Genomic DNA, 12,502 nt, shown 5'->3' with positions numbered 1-12,502 from the left:
GAAAAAAATAAACTAATTCACTAACAAAGTTTTATCATTTTTAATATTGATTATATTGGTCCTAAGTCTGGATGTAAAAAATTGAAGAAAAATAATAATATAATAAAAAAATTTTAGGCCCCCCCTAAAGATATTTTCTGGCTCCGCCACTGGGTCCACTAGACCGGGTCAGCCGGTCCGCACGGGACCGGCACTTCGCAACTAACGCAGGATCTCCACCTCCTGCGGAGATCGAGCGGCCCGACCAGCCAAGTAGAGCTTTTTAGGAAGTTTTTTTGAGGGTTTTGAGAGGGAAATTTGAATGTAGGGACTGTTTAGGGATTTCATTTTTATTTATATGCATTAAATAGTTGGTTTTGCTAGAGTTAGGACATCTTGAATTTGGCTGAAATTTGAGATCTCTTGGATTTCTTTTGGGCTCTAGCAGCGTCTAGAGATTCGGAGATAACGATCCTCCTCTCGAATAGAGGATCAATTGTATCTTGCTAATTTCCATTTTCCTTTCATCAAATAATACAAATTATCTACTGCTTTCGTGGTTTTGGCGGACTTTTTGTGAAAAATTATCGTTGTTTTTCGAAGATTGATAGGAAATACTTGAGATCTACAAGTGTTTCCTATCAAATTGGTATTAGAGCAAGTCTTGGGACCGTTCGTGGGCTAATTCTGACGAAGTTCGGCGGCTGATTTTTGGTCGGGAAGGGACAAAGTGTTGTTTATGTAATCCAAATCCAAATTTTTTGGATTTACAAAAAGCTCGGATCGAGATGGCGGCCAAGAAAGTTGATGCGCAAGAAGAAAGGCTATAAGGGGAGATAAACCAAATCAAGACAATTGTGGAGGAAAAGTAGCTGATCTCTGGGACATGATGAAGAAAATGTTGGAGATCCACAACTAAATGGCGGCTTCCGTGGCAAAAGAGGAGGAAAGAAAAAACATGAATTCAGACATTCGTAGGGAGGAAAATGAGGTGGAAATCGTGGAAGGGGAAGGAAGAAGACCCCATCTGGAGCCTGTCCAAGGGGGAAGAAAGAGGAGGTTATAGGGAAGCCAGGAGGGATACAAAGGCTGCCGTGGTGCTGATTTTGAAGATAGAATGGGGGATTTCGAAGGGAGTTTGGGCTATGGCAAAGCAAGGGAAGAGCGGGATACATGGGGTGGACCGAGCACTTGGGAAAGGGGAAGTTATGGAAGAATCAGGATAAATGGTGGTGACCAAAAGGTGAGAAAGTTGAAGATGACCATCTTCGAATGAGAAGATGCATATGGATGGATTTACAAGGTAGAGCAGTACTTGCCGTCAAAGGGTTGACAGAGGAGGAAAAGCTGACAGCAGCAGGATTGTGCTTGGAAGGGAAAGCCCTATCGTGGTTTCAATGGAGAGACCAACAGAGGCCGATCAGGAACTGGAGGGAATTTAAAGACTGCATAATAGAGCGTTTCCAAACCGATCAGGGAGGAGACTTCTATGAGCATTTCTTTGCTTTGACATAGGAGGGATCAGTAGCAGATTACCGGGAGCGGTTTGAGCACTTAGCTAGTAGGGTGGAGCAACTCTCAGATATAGTGTTGGAGGGGAATTTCATAAAAGGGTTGAAGGCAGAGATCCGAGTAGTAGTGAAAGTTCTGATGCCTAGTGACTTGAGGGGAGGCCATGAAATTGGCACATATGGTGGAAAATCATAAGAATTTAGAGAAGGGAGCCAGGAGCAGCAGCTCAAGAGGCTCTTACAAGACTACGACCACTCTTCTAGCACCCAAGGGGCCTGCCCAAGCAATATTAATGAGACCGCCAGGGAGAAGCCAATAGGAGGAGCGAGAAAAATTTCAAGAGGATGATAGAGAAGGAGATGCAAGAGAAGAGGGCCAAGGGGTTGTGTTTCAGGTGCGAGGAGAAGTATACGCCAGGGCATCGGTGCAAGGACCAAACGCTTTAGGTTCTCAATGTCTGCGATGACGAGGAAACTGAGGAAGAAGGTGAGGAGGAGACCAAGGAGAATCTACACTTGGATCTGGCCGATGTTTCCCTAAACTCAGTGGTAGGATTCACTACGAATCGTACCATGAAGGTGAAGGGGGAGATAGAGGGCAGGGAGGTGGTGATGCTAATTGATAGTGGGGCTACCCACAATTTCATTTCCACTCAGGTCGTCGACCAACTGGGAGTGAAATTGGTGGACACTGATTGTTATCAAGTGATGATGGGTACAAGGAATGTGGAGAAAGGCCAGGGGATCTGTAGAGGAGGATGTTGACCATCCAGGTGATTCAGGTAAGGGAGGACTTTCTTCCACTAGAATTAGGAAACACTGATGTCATCCTTGGAATGAAGTGGTTGCAAACCTTAGGGGAAACCAAGAACAATTGGGAAGCACTCATGATGGAACTAATGACGGATGGGAGAAAGGTGGTTATAAGAGAAGATACAGGGCTATCCAAAGCCATGGTATCACTTAAGACCATGATTAGGAGCCTTCAAGAGGTGGGGAAAGATTATCTGGTGGAACTACACAGGTTGGATGCGATCAGATTGGAGGAGAGAGGGGATGTTTCTCTTTCTGTGTAGCCCTTGGTTCAACAATACAGTACGGTTTTCAATCACCTCAAGGATGGCCACCTCCATAGGAACACGAGCATATTTCCACCTTGAGGACAATGTGGATCTTTGAGAGGGGAGTATTGTTAGACCGGTCCGCACGGGACCGGCACTTCGCAACTGACGCGGGATCTCCGCCTCCTGCGGAGATCGAGCGGCCCGACCGCTCAAGTAGAGCTTTTTAGGAAGTTTTTTTGAGGGTTTTGAGAGGGAAATTTGAATGTAGGGACTGTTTAGGGATTTCCTTTTGATTTGTATGCATTAAATAGTTGGTTTTGCTAGGGTTAGGGAATCTTGAATTTGGCTGAAATTTGAGATCTTTTGGGCTCTAGCGGCGTCTAGAGATTCAGAGAGAACGATCATCCTCTCGAATAGAGGATCAATTGTATCTTGCTAATTTACGTTTTCCTTTCATCAAATAATACAAATTATCTACTGCTTTTGTGATTTTGGCGGACTTTTTGTGAAGAATTCTCACTGTTTTTCGAAGATTGATAGAAAATACTTGAGATCTACAAGTGTTTACTATCATCTCCCTGACATACACAAGGCATACAATTAAAACAATAAAACAAAAAAGACCTAAAGGTCCTTGCTGCTCCCTCTTTTGACTCCAATTTTGAATTTGAAATCAAGTGGACCCCCCCCCCCCCCCCCCCCCCCCCAAAAAAACCCCTCTCTCTCTCTCTCTCTCCTGTAATAGACTTGAACAAGCCCCTTAGAAGGGGCTGGCTGGACCGGTCCACTAGGGGCCGGTCTAACACATTTCAAGTTCATTTGAATCTACTGTTTGATATCCACTGGATAACTATCTTTTCTTCAGCATGCCTTGCCGTTGTTGAGAAATGTTTTTTTCCAAACAACATTGAAGAAGTTATTACTCTGTTGGAAAATCCTTAAAAAAACAAGGGATGAAATTAAGAAACAGAAAATAAAAAGTTAATTTATTACATCTGATTCCACTTCAGAAGAAAAGGAAAAACAAAAAACAAAAAGCAGCCACCTCAGCACTTAATCAACCATTGAATTTCAAATTGCAAGCAGCCGTCGACTAACCAAACCAAACTCAAGAAGATCTTGATATTTCTGAGCATCGCAGAATAATAGAATTTAAAAAATCAGGCAAGTGGCCACCTTTGTCCTATGTAGCCAAATTGTACGATTGCCGTTTCTAGAAACTTTAAGAAGCAAATAAAATTTTAGCCTCTATTCACTAAATGCCATCAAGCTAACATCTTACTGAAATATAAGTCTTTTGAAATTCAAACTAAGTCATGGAAGAAAGATAGAACATACTTAGTTTAAAATACAAAATAGAAAAGATCAATACACTACCTTTGGCACAATAAAAACACCACAATTATATGAAAATGGACTAACTGTCTTTTGGGCATCTAAAAGTACAGCCTTGTAGCTATAAAGGGACTCTCCCTCTCCACCAAGAATAAGTTGGCATCTGCGCCCTGCTTGTAGCTCCCGCAGATTCCCGTGGGCTCCTAAGTTTAAATCTCTCAAAGAATATATGAGATTGGAACTTGAGGAGTATTCTTCACGAATTTGATTCTCAATTTTAATGCCATCAAGTAAAGCTTGAGCCTGTAAAAAATAATGGAATGCATGCAGGGCAATAATCAAAGCAGTTTCAATAAGCACAATCTATATATGACAATAATATCAAGATTACGAATGATTGACTATCCGAAACCTGTTTTGTATTACATGCCACGATTGACTGATCAAAAGATGATCCAATCAGATTCACTGTGGCCAACTGATCTTTCAGAAAAACGACCATGAATGTTTGGAAGGTAGATCTGTTACCAGGTTTGTTAGGTACAACATGGATTGTAGTTTTCCATCCAAACCTGAACAAGTTGAAAAGCAACCCTACACACAAAAAAAAAATAATGTAAAGATATTACAATAACCTAAAGAAATTTCTCAAACAAAATTTTGGAGAACACAAAATATCAAGCACGAAATTAAGGCAAAAAAAAATTGCATATAAACTTAAGTATAGGAGTAAAACAACAAAATATAATTTGCTTATATAAATTAAAAGCATGTTTATATAGAATGTAGACAACTAGACATCTGAGGATACATAGCTCATTTATTATCTCAAAAAACTAATGAACTGTGTGCATACTCACAGTTAAATAAGTTGGTGGTGGTGAGTGCAGTAGCAGGGCTATTCATGAAATATAAATTCCTTAAAATGGAAGCAATCAATGATGCTGGGTATTTGAGAGCCAATCAATAAGAAAGTTCCCAAAACTTAAAAACTGTCTATGAAGAATATATGAAGTTTACTTCAGGGAGCATAACGGTAAAAAATTTTCCCATTCACAAAAAAAAAATTGAGAGATTAGCAATGTAACTACCACATTTTAAGTACATAAGATATGAGAAAATAACTGCATGAATAGACAGTTTTCTAAACATCACTGTCCTGCCACTGGCCCACTAGTATGAAGTAGAAGCCTACCTAGTACATGAGATTCTGCAAGGGTGACGCAAAGATATTTCCCTCTTGATTTAACAATCCTCTTCACCTGATCATACGAATTTTCTGTTTAGATCTAGATTGCATAGACATACTTTTTGTAACTGACAGAAACTTTGAGAAAAAAAAAATCGAGGTGTCCAAAATATCAATCTACATATTTCAAAGATACCTCTGTAAGATATTTGTTCCCAAGTTCTGAGCCAGCCTCTGGTTCCATCAATGCATCCAACCCCCCTTTATCAAGAACAACATCAAAGCTCTCATCTGCAAACTGATCTTAAAAATAGAGGTTAATAGATAAATAATTAAAATTAAAAGGCAATTTGGTCACATTCCACAGCTAAGTTTTGGGACAAAGGTCTACAGCATCTTAGGCTTCGTTTGGGACAGCTTTTGTGCTGCTCTTTAAAATAACTTTTTAATACAAAAATTTTAAATTCAAAAAATTTTTGTAGTTGAAAGCTGTTTTAGAAAGCAAGAATAAATTAGTACCAAATGAAGCCTTAGACAACTACTAGAAAACTGACAGACCTCACCAAAATCACGGGACTAAACATGGATTAATGCACGAATACCACAAAAGACATGTATAGGACTAACAATCCCCTTTTGCATCGCATCAGGATTTAGCTTTTAATCCTACTACACAAGCCGAATTTAATCAGCCTCCCCAAGAAGTTGAATTAATCTAGTGCTGGATTAGATTATGCAATAATGTTTTCTTTAAAAGTGATTTAATAATAATTAGAAAAAGGGTTATTTCTTTATAAACAATTAATCAAATGCCAATATAAAATGTAAAGTCATGCGATTCCTTAACAAATAGAGTTCTACCAATAGGGAATGGAGCCTTGGGAAGCCTCAATCTCCATAATGAAATCCTTATCATACAGTCAAAATTCTAGGACATATATCATCAATCGGCCTAAAAAAACTTCAAGTTTCCAAAACTGCATGCTTGGGATCTTTTAGAGCCCATAGAGGCATAGAGTTATGAAAAATAAACAAAAAATCTATATAATGTACAACTAAAATAATCTTGATAATATAAAAAATGAACATAAAGTTCAAAGGGTAAAAAATCAGAAGTTACATGATATCCAAACGACACAAAAAGTTTTAAATAACCTTTAGCAAGATCAAAATGACCATGATAAATAATTTGAGTGCCAAAACTGCGTTATTCCCAATTAAGAAAAGTGCAGAAACAATTTTAGTTTTCTTTTGGGCAGTCCCCAATCACAAAATAAAATGATCTAAGGAAGCAAGCAATCAAAAGCAAAAGCAGTAACCAATGGCAAATGCTGTCACTGTCCATTTTGAAGACTAGGCACGTAGACCAGCATTTCGAGCTCGAAGTGCAAGTACTTTTGTAGTTTTTGAAGGCTAGGCACATAGATTTATAGCCAAAGCACTTAAGAAATTTAGTTTTTTTAGAAGCAAGATTTTGCCACAATAGCACGTAAAACAATATAACAGTTCATATGAAAAACCAAAAAAAAAAAAACAAGAAAACCAATTTCATTACTGATTATAATTTAATAACTATGAGATGAACCATTAGAATTTTAATCACCCCCCTGTAGAAGGGTCAACACTCGTTTCTGGGGTGCAGGAATTCCTTTCCACATATTTTTCCATCTTCCAAGAACATTTTTAAACTATTTGGTGAAGGATCATGCTGTTAGTATCTATCATTAGCCATCTACTAATACTGAAGAGAACAGTTTCCAATAGAATTTATAACGAAAAAGGTTCCTGTATCTTCTCAGATGCGAAAGAGTACGTTTTTAAGAGATGCAAAGTGATACTTCAAGCATCGAAAAAATGTTTGAGTTTTTTTTTTTTTTTTTCAAATTTCAGTTCTACTGCTTATTTTAAGCTTCAAAGTTCAAACTTTTATTAACCTCAAACTTTTTTCATTTTGGCTAACCTGAAAAACCGAAATTCCTAACAACATCTAACAAAATTTAAAAGAAAATCTTAACCGTTAACAGCCAATCATAAAGAGCACGAATACATTATAAGTTCTTCAACTCTATGAGCCTTTTCTCTTCACCAAACAAACCAAAAGCCAAACAACCAAAGAAAAAGATAACTTGGCACTCCTACCTGCATGTCGGTCATGTCCATAACCCGCCATCTCATCTCTGGGCGCATGCGGACGTTGCGTCGTAGCATATCGGAAACCACAATCTTAGAAAAATCGATGTTGGTAATTTGTCGGAATCCCGCGTCGTATAGGTGCTCGGAAACGCTAGAATTGCCGCATCCAGGAACAAGTATCTGAGGCGGCCCCACGGCGGCATCGGAAGAGGTGGCTACAGACGAAACGGATGAAAGCTGCGAAAGAAGCAGGTCGCGGAGAAAGGGCCATTCGGCGTACCACTCAAACGAATCTCCAGCACCCCTTAAAGAGAAGAACTTGTCCCAGTTCTCCTTGCTGGTGAAGTCCCCTAGGGTTTCCAGGAGGTCCATCGGAGCCTGTCTGCTTTTCCCACTCGTGCTGCTGTGGGAAGAGAATCTAACAAGACAGAAAGGTTGTGCGGCGGATGCGCGCTTCCGGCCGAGAGAAAACGGCGGGAAGTGGGTGGCGTGGGAGAGGCGAGAGGACTTCGCAGGGAAATCAATGCGAGCTGTCTGACTATTTATCAGAATTTCTACAAATTTATCAATAAGAATTTACTAAATTTAGCATACAAAAGTCCTCATCTGTATGTATGTTCAATTATATGTATAATCATTTTAATTTATATACTCAAAAGTAGCACTTCATTTTATCACCATTAAATTTGAAATATTTTCATATGCAAATCAACATTTTATATATTATAACATATTTATTTATATATATTCTTATTTTAACTCATATAATTAACAAAATAAAAAAAATGAAATCTTAGAGGGTACATTTTAATGAGGAGATAAAAGGGTTTGAGACATAATCATATAAAGATATTTTGTGTTATATCATTTTCTTACTTGCAAGTTGCACTTAAAATTTAATTCAATACTAAATTATTATTAGTAACTTGTTTTAGCAAATCTAACTTGTTTTAGTCTCATTTGGAGTAGTTGATCTTAGATAACTAGCCCCCCACTAAGAAGGTTGTTGCGGGTTAGAATATACGCGGTGATAGATTTAAAATACTTTCATCTTAGCGTTGTACGAATATTCAACACACAAACATGAAAGGAAAATAAACACCTGGATTTTTACGTGGAAAACCCGAAAGAAGGAAAAAATCACGGGGTCACGCTCAGTTGAAGTAATTCTAATAGTATTTGTTTGAAGTACAGAGGTTGATTCGTCCCACAAGTTAGGACGATCAAATTACAAAGAGTTTCTTCTGAATTGAAATTCAGTTACAAAGTTATGCAGAATTCCGGCATCTCCCGAATATCCGGCAAAATTCTGGCGTATTCAGGCGGCGGAAAGAACTCCGGCGGTGGTCGAGGATGAGCTAATTCTCCTCCTCTTCTCTTTGCTTCAGTCCCCTCTCATGAGAAATAAGGGGTATATTTATAGTTTTTCTAGAGTGACATAGCTCGTAAATAGGTGTGAGATCATGATCAAATAGAGAATGGTCGAATGGACGGCAAATACTAAATCCCTTGTTCGTGCACCTTTCGTCAGACATTTGAAGGCCTTAGTGATATCGGAATTCGATGATCTTGGACTCGTTGGATTTGTCTCGTCAAGCCGTTCGATTCGACTATAAGCTCGTTAAAATCGAAAACCGTTTGATAACTCAAAATGTGGTAAGAGCTTTCCAACAGCACTTCGAGTGCTTGATTTGGGTTCATTTGGGCTCGGATCGAGTTGAATTTGGTGTCGTTAGGTTCGTATTTTCGAGACGCTCAGTTTGACTATAAGCTCATTGAAATCGGAGTTCGGGTGCTTCCAAATTTAATTTTTAAAATTTTCGAGTTGATTTTTGCTTTGAGATTCGTGCCCGATCAAGATAATTTTATGATGACGTATCAATGGTAAATGCAATTAATATTGAGAAACCCTTCTTTTAATAGATTTCATTTGATATCAAACTCAACTAGATAAACTCTAAGGCCATGAGTGATTTATATTGTGCTCTAAAATATGATAACTATTTACAAGTTTCAATGCTTATGACCACCAAAGATGCATGAGAATGTTTTTTTTTTTTAATCCCAACCAAGGGCTTAACCATTTTTTTTCTAATTTTTCAATTTTTAAGGTTTAGGGCGCAAAAAATATTTAGTTTAAATTATAATAACTTTTTTTATTAGAAATATTTGCCCCAAATCATCATGAAGCATCTTCACATAATCACACCACTCCATGTGAGCTTTTTAAATTTTCAAGTAATTGACATCCTTGTCATAACACAACATTTTTTATAGTACATGCACACATGAGTACATAACATGCCATCATGATACCCAAAAATCTTATATTGAATATTTAAAAGTGCATTTAAAAGATGCATGAAAATGTTAAATAAAAATATTGATATAATATTTCATGGATTTTAAAAATCTTGTATGTAGTCTAATCTATCCATTGATGATATGCAAACAAAAATTATGAAGATTATAAATTCTTTGCATTCATTAAAACTTTATCATTTGCATTCATCAATGACACCCTATAACAACAATCATTCACCCTCTAATATCTCAGTCATAAGAAAGCTAACAAAGTCATTAACAATCTACACTATTGTATGAGTAGAGCCAATCAATTCAATCCCACAAAGAATCATAAAGCAAGACTACACATTTAGTTATTATTATATTCAAAGCACAATCTCACACATACCTCTAATTTCTCTCCATCTACCTTAACCTATTGGCCTTTTGAGAGCTCTAGCACATACATTTTTAGTCCTCTCAAACATCTCTTCTAAATGTTATAAATTCATTCTTTTATGTACCAATAGGTTCTCAAAATGGAAAAAAAAATCATCCTTCTCATAGGGGTGAAGTCATACAATATATTAACTTTCTTTATCGACCGTATTACTTATCTTTCAGTGTCATAGCACATCATTTGAAATAATAACACTTCTTTAAAAGGTGCCAAGATTGTCAAGTTAGATCATCAATATCAATTTGATTGGAGATACCCTACTATGGACTATCCCAATGCAAATGACCTAGCTAAGGCTTTCAATAAGACATGATTGCGGCAAAGCTTAGGGTTTAAGATTTAGATTTATGTGCTTCTCTTCCTTTCTTTTCCCTCCAACCTCCGACGGCCTATTTTGCTCCAATATTTTGGATAGTTGAAGGGTTCGAAAGGCATTTTGATCTATGATAAGAAAGCTTCCCATCTTGCTAATTGTTGTTGTGTTTATTTTATTTGTAGACAAAGAAATAGAAGCAATCCTCTTCACAATCAGTCTACCACATTGTGCTATATAAAAAGGGTTGTCCCCAACCAAAATCTCTGGAAGGAAAAAATTTTGGTGTTCTTCGATTGGAGACAGGAGTTTGCATCTGGATTCTGTAAGTGTGCGCAATAAAAACATAACGTGCATACTGACAGAATCTCAGACTTTGGGCGGGAGAGGATGGGTCTCCCGTCTATACTCCGCACATAATAATGTCCTTCAACTAATAAATTGTTCTATGTGGACACAGAACACAGTTCAACGTACGAAGACCAACTAGAATGCACCACTTCAACAGTATCGAACATGATACCGAACGGGGGTGACGTTACGCATTCTGATTGGTCTCTATACGGCATTCGACATCCACACGGAATAATTTGCCCCTTCAGTTGAAGTTCCTTTGAAGGTTGCCTGGGAGATTTACTGGACAGTGATGATAAGCTTTTACCAGCAGCTCCATAGTGTGTTCTATCGCTAGGATGTTCTTTCCTTCAAAAGCAAACAAAGGGAAGTTTTTGGGTTCCTGCCAGCCTTTTTTTCTTATGGCTGTTTCTTTTTGTGCTTACTCAGTTCAGTGTTTTCCTTATCTTCATATTTCCTGCTTCATGGATTAGTTCGAGCATTGGTTATTTTTTTGTCAGCAGCTCAGATTCAGTGGTTGTAATTTGGATTAGCTGTTGTTTTGCTCCGGCCTTGTAATTAATTTCCTTATAGATTGAAAATTTTGGGTTTTGCTCCTAATTCTCCCAGAGAAAAAAGATAACTTTCAATCAAAATCAATCATAAACGACCAAAAACAGACAAGTTAGGCTAGTTAGCTGAAAGATTGATGGGTAGAAGCAATCAAGCAAAGAACAAAAAAGATGTCAAAAGCACATATTATTGTCTTTATTGCAGAGTAGAAATTGTTGAGCACAGATGTAACACGAAATTAATGAAGAAATAACAAGTGTAACGATGAGCTCTGTTTAGTGTTCCAGGCATGTAACTGTATCCACCATGGATTACGATGGCTACTTGACTAAGCCTGGTAAAAGGTTTCCTCTGCAATAAATTAAAAAATTAAATTTCGATAACAAAGAATGGAAATGCGAATCAATGGAAACGATTCGATATCACCCGTTTTGGAATTGGGGTTGCAATAGAGCGTGGCGAAAACCAAAAAATTCGGTACGCTATCGCAATAGCAATCACTTATAAACGCAGAGATTACGCAGAAAAGAAGAAAACAGAGGTACGAAACTGAAGTAAAATGTATCAGATCTAGACAAAAGCGAGACTCGGGGAAGATTGAGAATCCGCTCGGTCAGAAGATCGATGCATCAATATCGCTGGTCTCAGGAGGCGCTCAATCATTACGGGCTTACCCGCATATCGGCGCCGCTGAACCAGCATGAGATAAAAATGAGAGATTAGGAAGTCAGAAAAAACGACAGCAAAGCTCAAAAATCGCTCACTAGCTACTCCAAAGTCGCTTCCACGCTATTGCAATCGAGGATTCCGGTTTCGATTTCATATCATTCAACTCCTACCTAAGATTTCACTCACGACAAGATGATGCCTGAACAGATAGTTTTCGAACGAATATGGGATCGCCATTGTCGCTGTTCAAGTGGAAGACTGAACTGCAATATCCCTACCTGATGAAAGAGGAGAGCAGCCGGCGACGGAGGAGTAGAGATGGTCGCCCTCGCGGAGGCCGAGGCGGCGGCGACCGTGGATGATCGACAAAGCTGTGAAGCAAGGGGTATAAATAGGACGGCCAGCGGGATATGGGCACGGGGCTTAGGGTTCTCCTAATTTATATATAAGGTTACTTACTAACGTGACCGTCTGATGGGAATCGGATGGCTGCAGCTAATATGAAAAGAAGATGAATTTGTGACTTTTAATTGAAATCACTTCACCATTCATTTTCATTAAATAATTTAATAATTTTTAAAATTAACAATATTTAAAATTTGCTTAACTATCTTTTATTTATATATATTTTTTTAATTTTTTTAATGCCAAGCTCAT

At 38.1% G+C, this 12,502-nt stretch overlaps 1 protein-coding gene across 1 annotated transcript in view; it reads right to left on the bottom strand.

The window, feature by feature from the left end:
• LOC110099229 (eEF1A lysine and N-terminal methyltransferase) overlaps positions 1 to 7,768 on the bottom strand; it is a 23,665-nt gene extending 15,897 nt beyond the window's left edge. The window contains exons 1-5 of the mRNA XM_020826312.2: positions 7,218 to 7,768; positions 5,275 to 5,376; positions 5,085 to 5,151; positions 4,302 to 4,483; positions 3,932 to 4,192 (exon numbers count right to left, since the gene is read on the bottom strand). Of these exons, the coding sequence (XP_020681971.1) occupies positions 3,932 to 4,192; positions 4,302 to 4,483; positions 5,085 to 5,151; positions 5,275 to 5,376; positions 7,218 to 7,583 (978 nt within the window). The 5' untranslated portion in view covers positions 7,584 to 7,768. The remainder of the gene's footprint in view (positions 1 to 3,931; positions 4,193 to 4,301; positions 4,484 to 5,084; positions 5,152 to 5,274; positions 5,377 to 7,217) is intronic.
• Positions 7,769 to 12,502: the final 4,734 nt, after the last annotated feature.

This window comes from Dendrobium catenatum, unplaced genomic scaffold (assembly GCF_001605985.2).
Source record: "Dendrobium catenatum unplaced genomic scaffold, ASM160598v2 fragScaff_scaffold_716, whole genome shotgun sequence".
Lineage (NCBI taxonomy): Eukaryota > Viridiplantae > Streptophyta > Magnoliopsida > Asparagales > Orchidaceae > Dendrobium > Dendrobium catenatum.
Note: the sequence above shows the minus strand (reverse complement) of the source record. Positions and strands in the feature narration are given on the sequence as shown.